The sequence below is a fragment of the Scyliorhinus torazame genome, chromosome 4, assembly GCF_047496885.1.
Source record: "Scyliorhinus torazame isolate Kashiwa2021f chromosome 4, sScyTor2.1, whole genome shotgun sequence".
Taxonomy (NCBI): domain Eukaryota; kingdom Metazoa; phylum Chordata; class Chondrichthyes; order Carcharhiniformes; family Scyliorhinidae; genus Scyliorhinus; species Scyliorhinus torazame.
In genome coordinates, this window is record NC_092710.1 from 181,728,914 (window position 1) to 181,750,381 (window position 21,468).

At 50.6% G+C, this 21,468-nt stretch overlaps 1 protein-coding gene across 13 annotated transcripts in view; it reads right to left on the reverse strand.

Annotated features, from left to right (window-relative positions):
• The window catches only part of dnmt3ab (DNA (cytosine-5-)-methyltransferase 3 alpha b), an 846,991-nt gene that overhangs the window by 106,652 nt on the left and 718,871 nt on the right, over positions 1-21,468 (reverse strand). For all 13 annotated transcript variants that reach the window (XM_072498950.1, XM_072498942.1, XM_072498948.1 and 10 more), the window contains one exon: positions 2,762-2,852. In XM_072498950.1, the coding sequence (XP_072355051.1) occupies positions 2,762-2,852 (91 nt within the window). The remainder of the gene's footprint in view (positions 1-2,761; positions 2,853-21,468) is intronic.

Sequence of the window (21,468 nt, forward strand, 5' to 3'; positions counted from 1 at the left end):
GAAAGAGCACCCTACACAAGGTCAACACCTCTACCCTATCCCCATAACCCAGTAACCCCACCCAACACTAAGGGCAATTTTGGACACTAAGGGCAATTTATCATAGCCAATCCACTTAACCTGCACATCTTTGGACTGTGGGAGGAAACCGGAGCACCCGGAGGAAACCCACGCACACACGGGGAGGATGTGCAGACTCCGCACAGTGACCCAAGCCGGAATCGAACCTGGGACCCTGGAGCTGTGAAGCAATTGTGCTATCCACAATGCTACCGTGCTGCCCTGTGTTAGGTTCCCTGGAGCTAGAGGTATTTGTAACATCCTTCATTGCTGTATACGAGAGTTCACTGACACTATTCAAAAAAAACAAATGGACAGATATATTGGGCTGTTTTCTCCATCGGCGGGATTCTCCGTTACACCGGCAACACACCCACGCCTGGGGATTTCCTGACAGTGTGGGGCTGTCCACAATGGGAACTGCCATTTGCCGGCTGGCGGGATGGAAAATCCCACTGCCAGCGGAGGTGCACCGCACCCACGGGACGGAGAATCTCACTCATGGTTTTACAAGGTTTGCTGGCTTTCCATGGCACAGGATGACAGTGAATGCAGGCATTGCATGTCATCTCTAGATGTACCAAAACTGAAAGGGCTTCCACTTCCTCAATATCCAGCTGTGTGTGAATATTTGCAGCAAATCATGCAGGTCAATGCCTAGTATCCTGGCAGCAAACATGATATATTCATTCTGGGACAGTCTACTGTTAGAGCAACCATAGGGTTGCTATTGGGTGATAAAGGCTACCCACTAACAATATGGCTCATGATTACAGTGCATTCTTGGGTAGCATGCATCCAATGAAAGCCGTGCTGCCACACAAAATATGATAAAGAAGACCACTGGCGTACTGAAAAAAACACTTCTGCTGCCTCAGCCACTCTAGAGGAGTTCACTGAGTTTACAGTACTCGGCAGAGCAGGTGTCAAGGTCTGCAATGGTCAACTATCTGCTGCACAAACTCGTCATCATGAGGAGATAGCCTTTGCCATTATCTATATGGTGGCTGGTAGGGAAGGAGGAAGAGAGAAGGGAACCTACACAGCTTCATTTCGCCAGGCTGCCGTAAACAGCTTCTTAAAGTGTGACACCAGTCAAAACAGTCGGCATTCCCATTTCACCACCAGTCCCACAACTTTCTCTGTCCACTCCAAGTTCAAACCTATTGCACACTGCATCCAGTCATGCTCTACCTTGTCCTGCAAGGGAAAGGGAAATGTGTCTGTGAGTGCTGTGTGATCTGTTTGGATTAAGCAATGGTTATAGTTGAATAGCTGACAGCGTGGGCAAGCTGTGGGATATGGGGGTGAGGGTTTTGTTAGTGTTACGTGTGTGAGGGTGAGAAAAATGTTAGGCATGAGTGACAATTGATGGAAACTGTTGCTAGGTGACTGATGAGAGTCAGATTATTTGAGACGTAGTCGGTATGATCTGGTATTTCAAGGTACATTCACAACCTTGATTTCTCACTTAAGATCACTGAACCTTTTTGCAGCACTATATCCAAATCTTTGTTTCTTGACCCCCAGTATTGATTGCCACAGCTATCTGGTTCCACTATTTGTTGAGATTCTGGTCTGTGGGTCTCCTGCCCCCCTCTAAGAGAGCACATCTCTCCTCAAATGCACATCTTCGACTAAGGCCCCCAGTGCAGCATCCAAAACTTTGGAGTCGGCTGTCTGCCATGTTGTGCCATTTTGCCATCCTTCCCAGGTCAGAATCAGTTGCAAAATAAATTCCAGCACCTGCTCCAGTCGAAATGGTCAGGCTCCAGTTCATTTTAAGAGTTACAGGCTCTAATTAAGTAGTGCAGCCTACCTTTACCTGGCGCTAGCCTCTCACAATTTTGGTCCCCACAATGAGGTGTACAGCCACTCAACAGTGTGGTTAGCACTGGCTACATGCTGCAACAAGAAGGTGGCATGTTGCCTGCATTGGAAGCAAAGCGCATAATTTAATACCCCTTTGCAATCCCCATTCCCCTTTTTGCAGGTTATTGAATTTAGCCCCCAAGTAGTTAAGACCACTGCTGCTAACTGCAATGCATAAATACTAAGCTTATCTGAATTGAAAGCATCTGGTTTATCATTGTACTTGCTGAATTTTCAACTCTGAAAACCTTTCTGATGCTATTTCAATATTTTTAAATTTGAAATATGCAAGATATTAATGCTACTCTGAGTCATCGGTTTTGTCTCTATACTTTATGATCATAATATAACCAACAGAGCAGATGAACAATCTTTTTCTCCCTTACAGGAAGGCAAAAGGCAAAGAGAAAAGTTTCAAATGATAATTTTTGGAAAAGTAGATTTTGATAAAATTAAATATTTGTTGTACTGATAAGTGTCCAACACAACAGAGCCTTAAAATAACAGTCTGCAAATGGACATATCAGATACAATAAAACTGATTTGCAATGGCACATTTGGTTAAACAATTGCTCTTTTACCTCAGGCAAAAATCAACTGAGAGGATCATAGTCCCTTCTCCATTTAGTAGGTGTAAGTGTCAAACTACAAGAGGAAAGAAAAAAAAAACTGTTCCTTTGGGCAACCACTGAATTGAAAAGTTAATCATCCCAGTCAGCAAGCTGAAGGAGAGTTTGTGGTGCCAGGAGTGGAATTAATGAAATTCAAACAACTGGGTGAAGAATGAGATGGACAACTGGAAATAGCAGCAATTCTATAATTCGCTCACCATAAAGTCCTTTTCTGGCAGGATTCACTATGGATAAGTCATTGCAGGGGCTTCCACCAATCACCAGGTCAAATGGTCCCCACTCCAATAGCTGAAAGAAAAATAATCATTTTAGCACAATTTCAAGCCACAGTTACTGTGCTGTCATTAAATGTCACAGTCAAACCATCAATTTAATTTGTTGTAGCTGACTTAATTGAATAATTCAGGTGTTGTACTACCACATGGGCCATTTTCTGGTCCCTACTTTATTTTGAGATGTAAAGATTTTCTGGAAGTAGAACACCGACTACCAGTTCTTTTGGTTTAAATAGAAACTGCTCCGACAACTCAATAGCATAACAAGCAGGTGCTAAAACATGGTGGCTGGGAAATTGGGCGTGTTAGCACCTGTCTTCTGGGGCTATGGGTGCCCTTGGAGCTTCAGAATGGTGCCCGTTGTGGTGTGTGCACACTTGTGGAATGAAACATTGGTACAAGTTTTGGTGTGCAAACAGTGAATGTACTACTGAGTGTACATACAGCAGACAGACCGTGACCTGAGTTAGTCAACCAGCAACTAAACTGAAAGAAGTTGATGATCCTTTGAAATAGCCCTGGTGGGGGCTCTTGGTGATGTTCAACACATGTTCAGCCATGCAAGATTAAGAGAGGGTGTTGGCTGAAGCATTGAACTCTCAATTTAGAGAGTGGTGCACAATTCTCTGGTTGTCTGCCTCTGCGTTCATCCCTTCAGACCAAGGTTACTGCATAAACAACAAACATGGCATTCCACTTGGAATACAGCATAATTTTGAGAATGAAATGCTGACACACGAGGCAGGGCAAGATACTAGAACAGGGAGGACATGGAGAAGGTCTCTCAGCCAGAGGTAATAAACATCCAGAGTGATCAGGGAGCAACTCTCGGTGAAGAATAATATGTGAGGTGTCTGCACTTCAGTAAGGATGCCCCCATTGAAATTTATTGTTCACTGCCGCCACAACTAACCTCAGAGCTGGCATTGACCTAATTCCCTATGACCAAGAATGTGACTATGGTAATGAACCTTTATCCACTCAGCTCCCTCCAATCTGGAGCTGGAGATGTTTGCAACATCTCACTACTTTGCTGTCCACTGTCATTGAGGCTCTGTATTTCAATCTCTCTTCAGAACAGCAGTAGAGGTAAGCACATGACTTTGCTAGGACTGCTGGCTTCCCTATGATATAAGGTGCCAATGTCCACACGCAGATCATTTTGCAATCACTACATGTCAACCAAAGCGGAACCAAATGGGGTCCTCTCAATGTCCATTGTGTGTGTGGACATAGGCAGTGAATCATTCAGGTCGATGCTTAGTATTTTGGCAGCAGTCATGATGTCTTCTTTCTGGATTTGAGCCATCATGGCAAACTAAAAGGGGGTTATTGGGGGACAAAAGTTATCGACTGATGATATGGTTGATGACTCCGGTGTGCAACCCAAGTGACTTGGGCAGCACACGTATAATCACGGCCATGCGGCCACACAAACCATGAGACAACTGGAGCTCTAAAACAACGGTTTTGTTACCAGAACTGCTCTGGACAAACCCTGGGCGGGATTCTCCGTTTTGCCCGGGCCTGAGGGTTTCCCGACGGCGTGGGGCTGCCCCACAATGGGAAACCCCATTGACCTGCCGGCGTAACGGAGAATCCCGCCGGCGGGTCGAGGCTGAAAAGTGGCGTGACGGGGGGGGGGAGAATCCAGCCCCCTGTACCTAATAGCGCGTGTGTCAAGATTTGCAGTGGTCTGTGGCACCCAGCACAATTTCTTTATCATGAAAGAACAACCCTTGTCACCAACTGCACAGTAAGCAGCAGTTTGAGGAAGTGGAGGAAGAGAATGAGGAAGGAAGGAGGCAAATCAGAGAGCCATTTTTTGCCTGAGTTTTCCTTAAGGAACTCATCGGAGTGAAAAACTGTTAATTGCAACTCCAATTCCTCATTCACTGAGTTCCACACTGTACCTTCTCTCTGTTACAGACCATAACATCTATTTGGCAATAATGCAAATATGCAACTCAACACAAAATGAACATTCCAAACTAAATGTAAATCAAAGCATGCCATATTGCACACAAATTTCAGCAAATCACCATTGAGCAATTCCTTAATGCCTGTCTTCCATGTGTTTTTACCTGTTCTGGTACTCCTATGCCAGTGGCTTCTGCATGCCTGGAGGAAAGCTGCTGATTTTCAATTGGGGAAGATTGTAGCTGGTTATTAAAGATCACCTCATTCATCTCGGGGCCTAGAAAACCCTCTATGGACGACAGCACTTTGGCATAACTACCTGGGTTGGATGACTGACAGGCAACAGCAAGGGTGCAAGTGGAGTCATTTCAGATAGAGATGAGGAATTTCTTCTCTCAGAGGGTAGTAAATCTGCAGAATTCTTTACCACAGAGAGCTGTAGAGGCTGGGTCATTAAGTATGTTCAAGGCTGAGATAGACAGATATTTAATCAGAAAGGGAATCAAAGGTTATGTGGAGAAGATGAGAAAGTGGAATTGAGGATGATCATATCACATCAGTCATAAACTCATTGAATGACAGAGCCAACCCGATGGGCCGAATGGCCTACTTCTGCTCCTACATCTATGGTCTTATGGGAGGACAAACGCATGAGGAAATGGAGAAGGGCAGTTGGCCCCTTGAGCCTGCTCCACCACTTGATAAAATCATTGGCTGATGTGACTGTGACCTCTACTATCCTGTTTACCCCTACAAACATACGACTCCTCTAGCCTGCTCCTAACAAATGCGGTCACCCTGAGAGAGGAAGCAGGTTTATACCCCATGAAGCCACTGTCAATTTCCAAAGACGGCATCTCAGCAATCCTGGTCATATGGAGAACAGATTGCTGGACGGCTGTGAGACCCTACAAGTCCCTTTACACACTATAATCTATAGTCATGATGGCAGAAGTCGGTGCTTGCACGGCAGCAAGCTGACTTTGTATGGCTTCATTCTAAGCTTCCAGTGTAGCAATCAGATGTCTGGAACGAATGCCTGTGCTGCAAGTGAAGCTGTCACATTGGCCATCAGGTGTCGGACAGACCAAACGCAGACTGGCTGATCGCTTTGCTGAGCATCTTCGGTCTGTGCGCATTCAGGACCCTGATCTTCCTGTTGCTTGCCATTTTAACAAAAGACCCTGCTCCCATACCCACATGTCTGTTCTTGGCTTGCTGCAATATTCCAGTGAAGCTCAACGCAAACTGGAGGAACAACATCTCATCTTCCGGTTAGGCACGCTACAGCCTTTCGGCCTGAACATCAAATTTAACAACTTCAGATGATCAGCTCTACACCACTTCGACTCATTTGTTTTCATCCCATTTCATTTTAACTGTCTTTTACCATTTCTTTCATTCTTAAGATCTATTTAATTCCCCCCCCTCCCCGAATCTTATCCACCTTTCCTTAACCTTTCCCCTCTTTGCTTCCCCTCCCCCCACATCTACAGTTCATCCTCTGATGTTAGTTTCTCTGCTGTTTGGCCGGTCACATCTTTTGTTCTCTCTGGGGACTGCCATTAGCACTCTTTCCTATTGGTTTCTGTGGCCATTAGAACTCGGTTTCCCTGGGTTTCTGTGGCTATGACTCATCTTTCATTCTCACTCCACAGTATAAATCTTTCCCACTTTCTCTGTCTGTTAGCTTTGACAAAGAGTCATCGGACTCAAAATGTTAGCTCTTTTCTCTCCCTACAAATGCTGCCAGACCTGCTGAGATTTTCCAGCATTTTCTCTTTCATTGGTCATCAGATGCTGCATCGTGGTTGAATTCACAGAGTTGATCAACATTTGTATGCTGAAAAGGATGGGCACCATGCTTTGCGCCGAACTGGTGCTGGACTCCTATATATTCATTGACATTGACAGACAGTTTTGGCTTCCCAATACATTAAGCATTTTATTATGCATACCTATCAGCGTTGTTCTCTAGACTGCTCCATCAAAGTACACATATGAGTCCTCTGCAGCAGGACGCATGTGCAATCTTGCCCTCCGGTAAGCAGGCGCCCTACACTATCCTTGCTCTTTGCCCTCGGCTGCAGGCCAAGGATACCCTGTTATATGCCACATGCTGATTCACTTCAAATCTATTCTCCAATATAGTCAAAGAACCAGTATCAGGTCACGCCTGCAAGTGTAACACCAATTGCCAAGACTGTATTTACATCTTTAGTATTTTGTTGCGGTTCCTTCACAAAGGACAAAAGGATAGGGTTATGGTGGGGGGAAGTAGAAAGTAAGCAGTACACCATCTGCGACTTGAAAATCCTTAGAGAGTGTGGGAGGAGGTGCAAGTGGGATTGGAGACAGAGGATTATTTATGAGAATTCTGACTTCCGGTGGTGGCCATGAAGTGCGTGATCACAAATAAGGTGGTTCCTGCCTGAGGTCGGATATTTTGGCCCTTTCTGTCGGTTTTGTGGGACTGTTGCAGGTGGAAATATTAAAGAGTAAGGTATTCTCCTTTGTGGGGAATGTCATAGGGGTACCAGCAGAGGAGTGCATCAAATAAGGGGCACTTTTCAAAACAGGAGGACACCTATGGAGTAGCAGGGGTAAAGATGGTGCCGTTGCCGCACAATTGTTGACGGAGCAGTTGGTCGAATTTTAAAAAACAGAGGCAGGCGGCCTCAGAGGATCTGGTGAGGGTGGTAGAGCCGATTCGGGCTGCCCTGGAGAGTGTGATGCAGAGGCTGGAGGCACATAATGTGTCGATCCAAAAGGTGGCGGAGACGGTGACTGATCACAAGGATAGGATTGCCTCGTTGGAGGCAGAAATGCTGATGATGGCGGATGGTCAGAAAAAGTTGAGGGAATAGGTTGACGACCTAGAGAACAGCTCAAGGATGCAGAACCTGAGTACCATGGGGTTGCCTGAAGGTATTGAGGAAACAAGAACCATGGAACATGTGGCCATGAGGTTTGAGAAGATGGTGAGTGATGGGGTCTTCGGCGGCCCTCCTGAGGTGGATCGGTCACACCAGTCATTGAGGAGGAAACCGAGATCAGGGGACCTACCACGGGCTATCATCATGAGGCTACATCGGTACTTAGACAAGGAAAGGGTCCTGAGATGGGCAAAGGAGATCTGGGATTGCACCAAGGAAGGCCATATGCTTCGTATTTATCAGGACTTGGGAGCAGAACTGGCTAAGCAAAGGGCCGGTTCAGGTAAAGGTCCTATTCAGGGACAGGGTGCGGCTTTGAATGATGTTCCCTGCCCGCCTGTGGGCCACGCATGGGGGAAACGAGTATTACTTTCATTTGCCAGATGAGGTGAATAACCTTTTAAGGGACCATGGACTGGGGGGATGTTTGGATACTTTTGATTTTGGGTGGATTCACCAGTGAAATGAACTGGAGGAATTCAACTCAGGAGGGTGGGGATGGTATGGTTTTGCGTACGGTTGTTATGTTTGTTTCTGTTAGCATTACCCACTCTGTATTGTTAATTATGTAGAAGAATTTTGTACCATTTTGTGGGGTCTGGTGTGTGTGTGTGTGTGTGGGGGGGGGGGGTGGAAACAGCTGTGGGGGCAATGGGGGTGGTTATTTTTTTTTTGTTCTTCTGGTTTCTTTGTTTTTGGCTTGGGTTGGGATAGTGGTCCTGGGGTTGTCTTCGTTCGGGGCAAGGAGGGGGGAGTTGCTGGTGTTGAAGATTGTGTTTTGGAGGAGGTGGTTGGAGGAGGATGGTGGTGGCCATTTTGAGGGGACGCGGGTGGTAGGCGAACCAGGAGCCAAGGGGAGGCCACTGAAATTGGATATGGCTGAACGGGGTGTAGGGGGGGGTTTGGAGCCCCCGACCAGATAGATCTCATGGAATGTTAGAGGACTGAATGGGCCGATTCAGAGGTCTTGTGTTTTCGGTCATTTAAAGGGTTTGAGGCAGATGTGTTTTTTATGCAGGAGACGCACCTGAGGGTTGAAAGGGGGTGGGGGGGTTGATTGGGCTTTCTGGAGCGAATGAGGGGAGGGGACCCACGGGCGACCGAGGGCAAAGGAATTTTCATTCTTCTCGCATGTGCATTGATGTTTTCCCGAATCAACTTTTTTGTTATGGACAAGGCTTTGTTGGTAGGGATGGTTGGGACCGAGTACTCGACGATTGTGGTGTCGGACCATGTGCCGCATTGCATGGATTTGCGCTGAGGGAAGGGGGGTTCCCAGTAATCTCAGTGGAGGCTGGATGAGGGATTGTTGGCTGATAAGGGGGCATGTGAGATGATAGAGGTGGCTACACGCACCTATGTTGAGCTTAAATAAAGTGAGGCGGTATCTACCTCCATGCTGTGGGAGGCGGTAATTAGGGGGGGGGCTCATTTCGATCAAGGCACATGGAGATAAAGTGGAGGGTTGGCAGAGGTTGGAGGAGGCCATTCTAGGTGTGCATTGGAGGTACTTGGCGGCCCCTGAGGAGGGCTTGTGGAAGGAGAGGAAGAAGCTCCAGACAGAGTTTGGGCTTTTGTCCATGGGGAAGGAGGTGGGGCAGCTGCGCCAAGTGAGGGACATTTTATGAGCATACGGAGAAGGACACTAGGTTGCTCATGCATCACTTGAGGTGGCAGGTAGCAGTGAGGGAGATTGGGCAGATAAGGGATTCGGGTGGCAGGGTGGTCACTGTGCCAGGTAAGGTGAATGGAGTGTTTTCGGCGTTCTACTGAGGACTGGGCAGGGGACCCGGGCATGAGGCGGTCATTGGATGGCGTGGATTTTCCGGAGGTGGAGGAGGGGTGGGTGCAGGGGCTGGACGTTCCAGTTGGTCTGGAGGTGATGAGGAGTATTGGGTCAATGCAGTCTGGAAAGGCCCAAGGTCCAGATGGATTCCCAGCGGAATCTTTAAGACGTTCGCTACAAAGTTGGGGCCTCTCCTAATGAAAATGTTTATGATTCGGTTAATATGGAGGAGCTTCCATCCACACTGGCGCAAGCATCAATTTTGTTTATTTTAAAGCAGGATAAGGGTCCAGAGAAGTTTGGGTCGTGTCGTCCGATATCGCTTCTGAATGTGGATGCAAAGTTGTTGGCCAAGGTGTTAGCAACGCGCATGGAGGATTATGTGCCAGGGATGATAGGTTAGGACCAAACAGGGTTTGTGAGGGATGATAGTTATCATCGAATATTAGAAGATTATTAAATGTGGTGATGACCCCCCCGAGGGGTCAGGAATCGGAGGTGATAACATCCATGGACGTGGAGAAGGCTTTTTGTCGGGTTAAGTGGGAATATCTGTTTGAAATGTTGGGCCGGTTTCGTTTAGGGGCAGGGTCGGTGGGCTGGATTAAGATGTTGTACAGGGCTCCCACGGCCAGTGCAGATACAAATAATACAAGTTTGGGGTATTTTTGTCTGCACCGGGGACGAGGCAGGGGTGTCCTCTGTCCCCGTTGCTTCTTGCATTGGCGATCGAGTCATTGGCGATGCCGCTTAGGGTGCAGGGGCTGGACGCTCCAGTTGGACTGGAGGTGATGAGGAGTATTGGGTCAATGCAGTCTGGGAAGGGTGAAGAGGTATAGAGGGGGAATGGGGTGTTGAGTGTCCCTGTATGCAAATGACTTGCTGCTGTATGTCACAGACCCGGCTGATAGTATGGATAGAATTATGAGGGTATTGACAGAGTTTGGGTCGTTTTCAGGGTACAAGCTTAATGTGGGAAAGAGTGAGGTGTTCGGGGAGGGGTTTGGACAAGTTGCCATTTTGGCTAGTCAAGTCGAGTTTTTGATATCTGGGAATAAGGGAGGTGCATAGTTGGGCTCAGTAACATGAATTGAATTTGGTAGAGGGGGTGAAAGAGGACTTCAAGAGATGGGATGTTCTTCTGCTTTCACTGGCGGAGAGGGTCCAGACAATGAAGCTGACGGTTCTGATGAAGTTTCTGTTCATCTTTCAGAACCTCCCAATTTTTGTACCTCAAGTCTTTTTTTGGGTGGTTTAGTAGGCTGATTTCGGATTTTATATGAGCGGGTAAGGTACCTCGGATTAGAAGGGTGTTTCAGGAGAGGGGAGGGTTGGATTTGCCGAATTGTTGAATTATTACTGGGAAGCGAATGTGGAGAAGATTCGGAAGTGGGTCGTGGAGGAACGGCTGGTGTGGGGGTGGATGGAGGAGGCTTTGTGTGGGAGGCGCCTCTTCCTTCTCGCTGATTAAATACTCTACGAGCCCGGTGATGGTTGCATTGCTAAGAGTCAGTGTAGGCGAATGTCCGGTGGCGGCTATGAGGGAGTAAGTCGCATATTTGGTGGCTCTCGCTCCGGTCGGACTTTTGGACCTTTTCCCCCGACTTTTTTGTGCTTTTGAGCGCTGGATCTGAAGGCATAGGCACTCAGGCACTGACTCCAGGTATAGGTGTATGGAATTAAGAAGCAGAAAGAATCGCAAACAGCTGAAGAAGTGTTGTTGCTGCTGCTGTCCGACCTTCATCTAACGCTCCGCGAGATAGTCTAGGAACGGTTGCCACCGCCTGTAGAGCCCCTGCGCAGACCCCCTCAAGGCAAACTTTATCCTCTCCAATCTGATAAGGGTAGCGTGGAAGCTGCTGCTGAGGACAATATGGCCGATGTCCGGACCCCGGTGCAGACAGCCCAGCCAACAACGGAGCATCTGCTGAAGGTCATCCAAGAGGGCTTCACCGCACTGAAACAGGACAGTTTAGACCCGATTCAGAAATCTATCGAGTGCCTGGGGCATAGGCTGGATGCCCAGGATCGGACGATCCAGAAGCTGGAGAAGGCACCGGAGGAGCAGGAGGATCACCAAACGTTAGTGGAGGTGGAGATGGGAGGCTGAAAGACCAACAAAAAAAGAGGCTTCTGGAGAAGGTGGAGGACCTGGAAAATAGGTCCTGTCGGCAGAATTTAAGGATCGTTGGTCTCTCGGAGGGGGCTGAGGGAGTGGATGCTGCTGCTTATGTGGCAGACATGTTCCAGAAGCTGTTGGGGAATGATGTCTTCCCTTGTCTGTTGGAGTTGGACAGGGCGCACAGAGCGCTGGCGAGGCAGCCGCGAGCGGGGGCCCCTCCCCGTGCGATGGTGGTCATGTTCCACAGGTTCCTGGACAAGGAGCGGGTGCTACAGTGGGCCAAGCGCACACAGAGCTGCAATTGGAACAACAGTATCCTGCGCGTCTACCAGGACCTGAGCGTGGAGGTGGCCAGAAGGAGGGCAGGCTACAGGCAAGTCAAAGAGATTTTGTTTAAGAAGCAGGTGAAGTTTGGGCTGCTGTACCCGGCGCGCCTTTGGGTCACGCACGAGGGACAGCACCATTATTTTGAGGAGCCCGAGGACGCGATGGACTTCGCCAAGAGAGAAGGGCTGGTGCCGAACTGAGGACTTTTGGACTTAAGTTAAAAAGTTATTGAGTGATGTTTATCTGTTTTTCTTGTTTCCTGTTTTTTTCTTCTGTATTCGAGTTTTTGTTGGAAAAGAGGGAAGTTAAGGTATTTGGTTCTGGGGGCTTTTTGTGTTCTAATGGGGGTGGTTGGAAGTGCTTATTACTTCCTTTGTATTACTTGAATTGCACTAGTGTCGGGGTTTTCTTTGTTCCTTGTTTTTTTTTCAGAGCAATTGCTCGAGGATGGCTGATTTGGGGAAGTGGTGTCGATGGGCAGGGGGGATGGGTCAGAGGGAACAATAGGTGGGAGTCTTGTTGGTGCCGGAGTCGAGAGTCACTTGGTAAGATGAGCAAGCTGGTCTATGGAAGCCAGGTGGGGTGTGTGCATATAACTAGTTTATGGCAGGGGTTAGGTTACAGGATGTTGTTGCTGGGGGGAGGAAGGGGTGTAGTTGATCTACTGACTGTCATTTTTCAAAAAAAAAAAAAAAAAGTGTTTATTAAGAATTTTAAACAAAATTTTCAACCATACAACCCCCCCCCCCCCCCCCCCCCCGTAACACAAAAGAAAGAAAGCTCGCATAGCAAGACATGAACATGGCAAGTCAATATGATACAGAACATTGTACATTAAATTCCTCCCGTACATATAAGTTTCCCGGATCATTCATGTACTTTCTTGCTCAAATGCCCCCCAGAAAGGCCCCCCTTCCCCCCTCCCTCCTCCGCCCCCCCGCCCCCTCCCCCCCTGGGTTGATGCTGCTGCTGTCCGACCTTCATCTAACGCTCCGCGAGATAGTCTAGGAACGGTTGCCACCGCCTGTAGAACCCCTGCGCAGACCCCCTCAAGGCAAACTTTATCCTCTCTAACTTGATAAACCCAGCCATATCATTTATCCAGGCCTCCGCGCTGGGGGCTTCGCCTCCTTCCACATTAACAAGATCCTTCGCCGGGCTACAATGGACGCAAAGGCCAGAATGCCGGTCTCTTTCGCCTTCTGCACTCCCGGCTCGTCCACTACTCCAAATAGTGCTAGCCCCCAACTTGGCTTGACCTGGACTTTCACCACCTTAGATATTGTTCCCGCAACACCCCTCCAGAACGCCTCCAGTGCCGGGCACGACCAGAACATATGGACATAGTTCGCCGGACTTCCTGAGCACCTGCCGCATCTGTCCTCCACCCCAAAGAACCTACTCAGCCTCGCCCCGTCATATGCGCTCTGTGAACTACCTTAAAACTGTATCAGGCTAAGCCTGGCACAAGAGGAAAAGGAATTAACCCTAGTTAGGGCATCAGCCCACAGCCCCTCCTCAATCTCCTCCCCTAGCTCCTCTTCCCATTTACCTTTCAGCTCCTCTACCAAAGCCTCCCACTCTTCTTTCATCTCCTGGTATATCGCCAATACCTTGCCCTCCTCGACCCATACGCCCAAAATCACCCTATCTTGAATCCCCTGTGCCGGGAGCAGCGGGAATTCCCTCACCTGCCGCCTCACAAACGCCCTCACTTGCATATACCTGAAAGCATTTCCCGGGGGTAGTCCAAATTTCTCCTCCAGCGCCCCTAAGCTCGCAAACGTCCCGTCGATGAACAGGTCCCCCATTCTTCTAATCCCTGCCCGATGCCAGCTCTGAAACCCCCCGTCCATCCTTCCTGGGAGAAACCGATGGTTATCCCTGATCGGGGACCACACCGAGGCTCCCATCGCTCCCCTATGTCGTCTCCACTGCCCCCAGATCTTTAACGTTGCCGCCACCATCGGGCTCGTGGTGTACCTTGTCGGCGAGAGCGGCAGCGGTGCCGTCACCAGCGCCGCCAGGCTCGTTCCTTTGCAGGACGCCATCTCCAACCTCTTCCACACTGCCCCCTCTCCCTCCATCACCCACTTACGGATCGTCGCCCAGTTGGCTGCCCAGTAGTAGCCACCCAGATTCGGCAACGCCAACCCTCCTCTATCTCTGCTACGCTCCAGAAACCCCCTCCTTACCCTCGGGGTCTTGCTCGCCCACACAAATCCCTTAATGCTCCTGCTTACCCTCTTAAAGAAGGCCTTGGTAATCACAATTGGGAGGCAGTGGAATACAAAAAGAAACCTCGGGAGAACCACCATTTTAATCGACTGTACCCTGCCCGCCAGCGAGAGTGGCAACATGTCCCACCTTTTAAAGTCCTCTTCCATCTGTTCTACCAGCCACGTCAAATTAAGTTTGTGCAGGGCCCCCAGCTCCTAACTACCTGAATCCCCAAGTATCAAAAGCTCCTTTCCGCCCTCCTCAATGGTAGGTCGTCTATCCCTCTTCCCTAATCTCCCGGCTGCACCACAAAGAGCTCACTCTTTCCCACATTGACCTTATAGCCCGAGAAGTCTCCAAACTCCCTTAGGATCTGCATGACCTCAACCATCCTCTCCACTGGATCCGCCACATACAGCAACAAGTCGTCTGCATACAGCGTCACTCGATGTTCCTCTCCCCCTCGGACCAACCCCTTCCATTTCCCCGACTCCCTTAACGCCATGGCCAAAGGTTCAATTGCTAATGCAAACAGCAGAGGGGACAGGGGGCACCCCTGCCTCGTCCCTCGGTACAGCCGGAAATACTCCGACCTCCGCCGGTTCGTGACCACACTCGCCACCGGGGCTTTATACAGGAGCTTAACCCACCTAATAAACCCTCCCCCGAACCCAAACCTCCTCAACACCTCCCAGAGATACTCCCACTCTACCCGGTCAAATGCCTTCTCCGCGTCCATGGCTGCCATAATCTCCGCCTCTCCCTCCACCGATGGCATCATAAACACATTTAGGAGCCTTTGCACATTGGTATTTAGCTGCCTACCCTTTACGAATCCCATCTGGTCCTCGTGAATCACCCCCGGGACACAGTCCTCAATCCTCGTAGCCAACATTTTTGCCAGCAACTTAGCATCTACGTTGAGGAGCGAGATCGGTCTATACGACCCGCATTGCAGTGGGTCTTTATCCTGCTTCAAGATCAAAGAGATTGTCGGGCAAGGGTCCCCCCCTCCCTTGCTTCATTGAAGGTCCTTACCAGCACGGGGCTAACAGGTCTACATACTTCCTATAAAACTCCACCGGGAACCCATCCGGTCCCGGGGCCTTCCTCGCCTGCATGCTCCCCAGTCCTTTAACCAGCTCCTCCACCCCAATGGGTGCCCCCGAACCAGCCACCTCCTGCTCCTCCACCCTCGGGAACCCCAGTTGGTCCAAGAATCGTCGCATCTCCTCTTTTCCCCCTGGGGGCTGGGACCTATACAGTTCCTCGTAAAAGGCCTTAAATGCCTCATTCACTTTCACCCCACTCCGCACCGTAGTTCCCCTGCCATCCTTGACTCACCTATTTCCCTCGCTGCCATCCTCTTACGGAGCTGATGTGCCAGCATCCAACTCGCCTTCTCCCCATATTCATTTTTCGCCCCCTGTGCCTCTGCCTTCCCTGTGGTCAACAGGTTGAACTCCGTCTGGAGACTTCGTCTCTCCCTGAGTAGTCCCTCATCAGGAGCCTCTGCATATCTCCTGTCCACCCTTAAAATCTCCCCCAGTAACCTCTCCCTTTCCCTGCCCTCTCTCTTCATCCAATGAGCCCTGATGGAGATGAACTCTCCCCTGACCATCGCCTTCAGCGCCTCCCATACTACTCCCACCTGCACCTCCCTGTTGTCGTTGGTCTCCAAATACCTTTCAATACACCCCCGCACCCTCCAACACACTTCCTCGTCTGCCAGCAGTCCCACATCCAACCGCCACAACGGGCGTTAGTCCCTCTCCTCCCCCAGCTCTAGCTCCACCCAATGCGGGGCGTGGTCTGAAATGGCTATGGCCGAATACTCCGTTCCCTCCACTTTCGGGATCAATGCCCTGCCCAAAACAAAAAAATCTATCCGGGAGTAGGCCTTATGTACATGGGAGAAAAAATAAAATTCTCTGGCCAAAGGCCTGGCAAATCTCCACGGATCTGCTCCCCCCCATCTGATCCATAAACCCCCTGAGCACCTTGGCCGCCACCGGCCTCTTCCCCGTCCTAGATCTGGAGCGATCCAGTGCTGGGTCCAACACCATGTTGAAATCCCCCCCCCCCCCCCATTATCAAGCTCCCTACCTCCAAGTCTGGAAAATGCCCCAACATCCGTTTCATGAATCCAGCATCGTCCCAGTTCGGGGCGTATACATTTACCAATACCACCTCCATCCCCTGCAACCTACCGCTCACCATCACGTATCGGCCTCCATTGTCCGCTACTATGTTCTTGGCCTCAAACGACACCTGCTTCCCCACCAGTATTGCCACCCCTCTATTCTTCGCATCCAGCCCCGAATGGAACACCTGTCCTACCCATCCCTTCCTTAACCTGACCTGATCTGCCACCTTCAGATGTGTCTCCTGAAGCATGACCACGTCTGCCTTTAGTCCCTTTAGGTGCGTGAACACTCGGGCCCTCTTAACCGGCCCGTTTAGGCCTCTCACATTCCACGTGATCAGCCGGATTGGGGTGCCAACCCCCCCCCCCCCCCCCGCCGACTAGCCATCTCCTATCTTAGGCCAGTCCTGTGCCCGCGCCTCCCGCACCCTCCAGTCCCCCAGACGGGGAACCCCCGCCCCGACCACCTCTTCCATTTTCAGTTCCCCCTCGGCCAGTGCAGCAGCAACCCTATTGTCCCCCCCTCTCCCCCCCTTCCCTCCCCCCTCCCCGCTAGATCCGCATCTAGCGCTTTTGCTCCCCCCATACTACTTCCGTGAGTCAGCTGACTTCTGCTGACCCCGGCTTCCCCCGCCTTCCCGTTGATCTCCCCGTGTGGGAGTCTCTCCTCCTCCTTACCTTCCTCCATCCCCCCACCTCCCTAGCGCGGGAAGAAGCCTGCGCTTTCCTGAGCCAGCCCCGCCCCGTGGCGCAGCTCCTGTTGCGGCCTTATCCCAGTTCCCCCATCCCCGAGTCTCACCTCCCTCCAGCACCGACGCCCACATTCCCCACCATCTCATTCACAGAGAAAGGAGAAGAAAAGAAATAGGAATTTTAACCAGAACTCTACCCACATCCCTATCCATCATCCCACCCAAGAAACATTCTTTACCCAAATTTACTTCCCAGTATACAGTCAACATCCCCCCCACAACCACAGCCCCTCAGTTCGAGTACAATTTTTCCATTTGGATAAAGGTCCAAGCCTCTTCTGGCGTTTCGAAATAGTGGTGTCAGTCCTGATAAGTGACCCACAGTCGCGCAGGCTGCAGCATTCCGAACCTGACTCTTTTTTTGTGCAGCACCGCCCTGGCCCGGTTGAAGCCAGCTCTCCTCTTTGCCACCTACGCACTCCAGTTCTGGTAGACTCGGATCACCGCATTCTCCCATCTACTGCTCCGCTCCTGCTTGGCCCATCTCAGGACACTTTCTTTGTCCGCGAAGCGATGGAACCTCGCCACTATCGCCCTTGGCGGCTCATCAGCCCTGGGCCTCCTCGCCAGGACCCGGTGAGCGCCTTCCAGCTCCCGGGGGCTCGGAGAGACCTCCGCACCCATCAGCGAATGGAGCATCGTGCTCACATACGCCCCGGCATCAGCTCCCTCCATACCTTCGGGGAGACCCAGAATCCGGAGATTCTTCCTCCTCGACCTGTTCTCCAGGACCTCGAGTCTCTTGGCCCACCTCCTGTGCACCGCCTCGTGCGCCTCCATCTTTACCGCCAGGCCCAGGATCTCGTCCTCGTTCTCATTAGTTTTATCCCTCACCTCACGGAGCTCCACTGCCTGGGCCTTCTGGGTCTCCTTCAGCCCCTCGATCGCAACAGCATTGGCGCCAGCACCTCCTTTTTAAGCTCCTCCACACAGCGCCTGAGGAATTCCTGCTGGTCCGGCCCCCATGCTGCTCGATCTCCGCCCTCCGCCATCTTGTTTTTTCCCCCTCGTTTTTGCCACTGCTCCAAAGCCTCTTTCTCCGACGCTCCAACACTAATCCCTGCCATACAACGTAAGGGGGACCTTACTTCATCTTCCCACACGGGATTCAATCAAACAATTTCCGTTGGGGCTCCTCTGGCGAGCCCAAAAGTCCATGATAGCGGGAACTGCCGAAATGTGCGGCTTAGCTCCGCATCGCCGCAACCTGAAGTCTGATCTACTGACTGTCATAATATGCACCCATGCACATCATGAGGTAGAAACAGGCAGTGACAGACACCCAGGTTAGCCAATCAGCACACAGGACAGGACACAACCAATCACCAGACAGAACACCAGAGGGGACCTTCCAACTATAAAACACACGAGGCATCAGCCCTCCGGCTCTTTCCACTGGTGACAACTTTAGTGACAGTCAGGGTGTATTAATCAGTCAGCACCTTCTACACGTGGATCAGAGCTAGCCAACTGTCGTAAGCTAGAGTTAGTACACTTAGAGTAGTAGAGTGTCAACCCACAGCCAGCTGTGTGCATTGTTACAGAAGTTCAATAATTCGTATTGAACCAACGCCTACGTTTGGTGTATACTTTACCGTTCATCTGCATCCTGTTGCAGTCCGTGTTACCCCAGGGTGAAAAGCACGACATGGTACCAGGAGTCTACTTCATCAAAGTAATTTACCTTGAATAATTCAGTGACGACCAGCAAGTGCCTTCCAGCGGCATGGAGAAGATCCATGCCCCTCCACAGCTCCGGATCTCTGGAAATCTCGATGCCAACTGGCGGGTCTTCAACCAGAAATTCAGTTTATACATTGAGGCCGATGCCAGAAAAATCACACTGCTCCTATCAACTGCGGGGGACCAGGCCATCCAAATCTTCAATTCGCTCACTTTTGCCGACGGCGAGGACAAGACCAAGTTCCAGACCGTGTTAGCCAAATTCGACAGTCACTGTGAAGTCGAAACGAACGAGAGCTTCGAGCGTTATGTCTTCCAGCAACGCCTTCAGGGTAAGGGTGAGCTTTTCCAATCTTTTCTAACTCATTTCCGCATATTAGCGCAATCCTGCAACTACGGTGACACCGCTGATTCCCTCATGGGGGATCAGATCGTGTTTGGGGTCCACTCCGACGCCCTGCGGGAGCAGCTCCTAAAACTAAAAACCATGACCCTGCCAGTAGCCATCGAGACGTGTAAATTTACAGATTTACAGAATTTGCAGTGCAGAAGGAGGCCACTCAGCCCATCGAGTCTGCACCGGCTCTTGGAAAGAGCACCCTACCCAAGGTCCACACCTCCACCCTATCCCCATAACCCAATAACCCCATCCAACACTAAGGGCAATTTTGGGCACTAAGGGCAATTTATCATGGCCAATCCACCTAACCTGCACATCTTTGGACTGTGGGAGGAAACCGGAGCACCCGGAGGAAACCCACGCACACACGGGGAGGACGTGCAGACTCCGCACAGACAGTGACCCAAGCCGGAATCGAACCTGGGACCCTGGAGCTGTGAAGCAATTGTGCTATCCACAATACTACCGTGCTGCCCCAAAGTGTAAAGTGCATGAACAGGCGAAAAGTCGCTACTCCCGCCTTAAATCGGCAGAACAGGACCAACTTGCCTCCCACGAGGCAGAGAGTGTACAGGCCATCGCCCGAATGCGGTGCCTGAGCATCAATGAAGGCGGCCATTTTGCGCGCTTTTCCCGGGGTCCCACGCATGCGCACCACAGATGGGAGAACGAAGCAGCCGAGACCACACTGCGCAGGTGCGAGCGGCGGCTGACCGCACTGTGCATATGCGACGACGCACGGAGCGTTACGACGTTAACATCATGACGTGCCCGAACTGAGGCACCGCCCACTTAAAGCGGCAATGCCCTGCAAGAGGCAGGCAATGTTTAAATTGTGGGGAACCTGGCCATTATGCAGCCTTGTGCAGGTCTGCACCTCCGAACGTGGGCCAGCGATCCCACTTCCAACGCAAGCGCGTTCGAAGTGTGCAGCAAGGGCTGCTGGATTCAGAACCTGGTAACGCCACGGATCCAGAGGACGACTGTCTGGAGTCCCCATATCGCGTGGGCATCATTACCACGTATGACAAGGTCTCCTCAAATTCAGCAACACGCCTACCCATCCTCAGTGTGGATTCTGCAGACGAATGGCGTGCTGTTGTACAAGTCAACCAATGCAGCATCCGGTTCAAGCTGAATACTGTGCTTCAGGCAATCTCATATCTCAAGCAGATATTGCTCGCATCCAAAGGCAGCCAAAAATTCTTCCGCCGGCCTGCCAGCTGCTTGATTATAATGGCAATGCCATTATTGTGTTAGGGTCATGTCACCTGCATGTCTCCAACAAGGCCATCAAAGCCACACTGCGATTCGAAATCGTCAAGCCTGACAAGGCTTCCCTGCTTGGTGCCCATGCATGCAAGCTACTCAATCTCGTCCAGTGCGTACATGCCATGTCCTCTGCCAATATGAATCTTCAGGCTGACATTGACGAAATCCTGTTACAATACCCGGATGTGTTCAGTGGAATGGGTACGCTGCCGTACCGCTACAAAATCTTACTCAGGCCTGATGCCAAGTCTGTGATCCATGCACCACGCTGGGTGCCGGCTCCTCTGAAGGAACGTTTAAAGGCGCAGCTGCAGGAGCTCCAAGACCAGGGTATAATCTCTAAAGTGACGGAACTGACTGACTGGGTCAGCTCGATGGTCTGTGTGAAGAAGCCCTCTGGAGAACTGCGCCTATGTATAGATCCCAAGGATCTTAACCAAAACATAATGCGGGAACACTACCCGATCCTGAAGCGGGAGGAGCTGACGAGTGAGATGGCACATGCCAAATTCTTCACGAAGCTAGATGCATCGCGTGGCTTCTGGCAGATACAACTGGATGAGTCCAGCAGGAAGCTCTGCACGTTTATTACACCTTTCGGAAGGTACTGTTACAACCGCATGCCGTTTGGTATTGTTTCAGCCTCTGAAATCTTTCACAGGATCATGGAACAGATGCTGGAGGGCATTGAGGGTATGCGGGTTTATGTTGATGACGTCATTATATGGTCCACGACCCCAGAGGAACACATACCTCGTCTCCAACAAGTCTTTAGACGCATACATGCCAACTGCCTCAAGTTGAACAAGGCCAAATGCTCCTTTGGCATGTCATCAATCAGGTTTTTGGGTGATCAAATATGCCAGCAGGGTGTGCAACCGGACTCGGACAAAGTCAAGGCCATCAACACCATGAAGACCCCGGAAGACAAAAAGGCAGCGCTCCGCTTCCTGGGTATGGTTAACTTCTTGGGAAAGTTCATTCCCAACCTCGCATCACACACCACGGCTCTCAGGCATTTGGTGAAGAAGTCCACTGCCTTTCAGTGGCGACCCACACATCAAG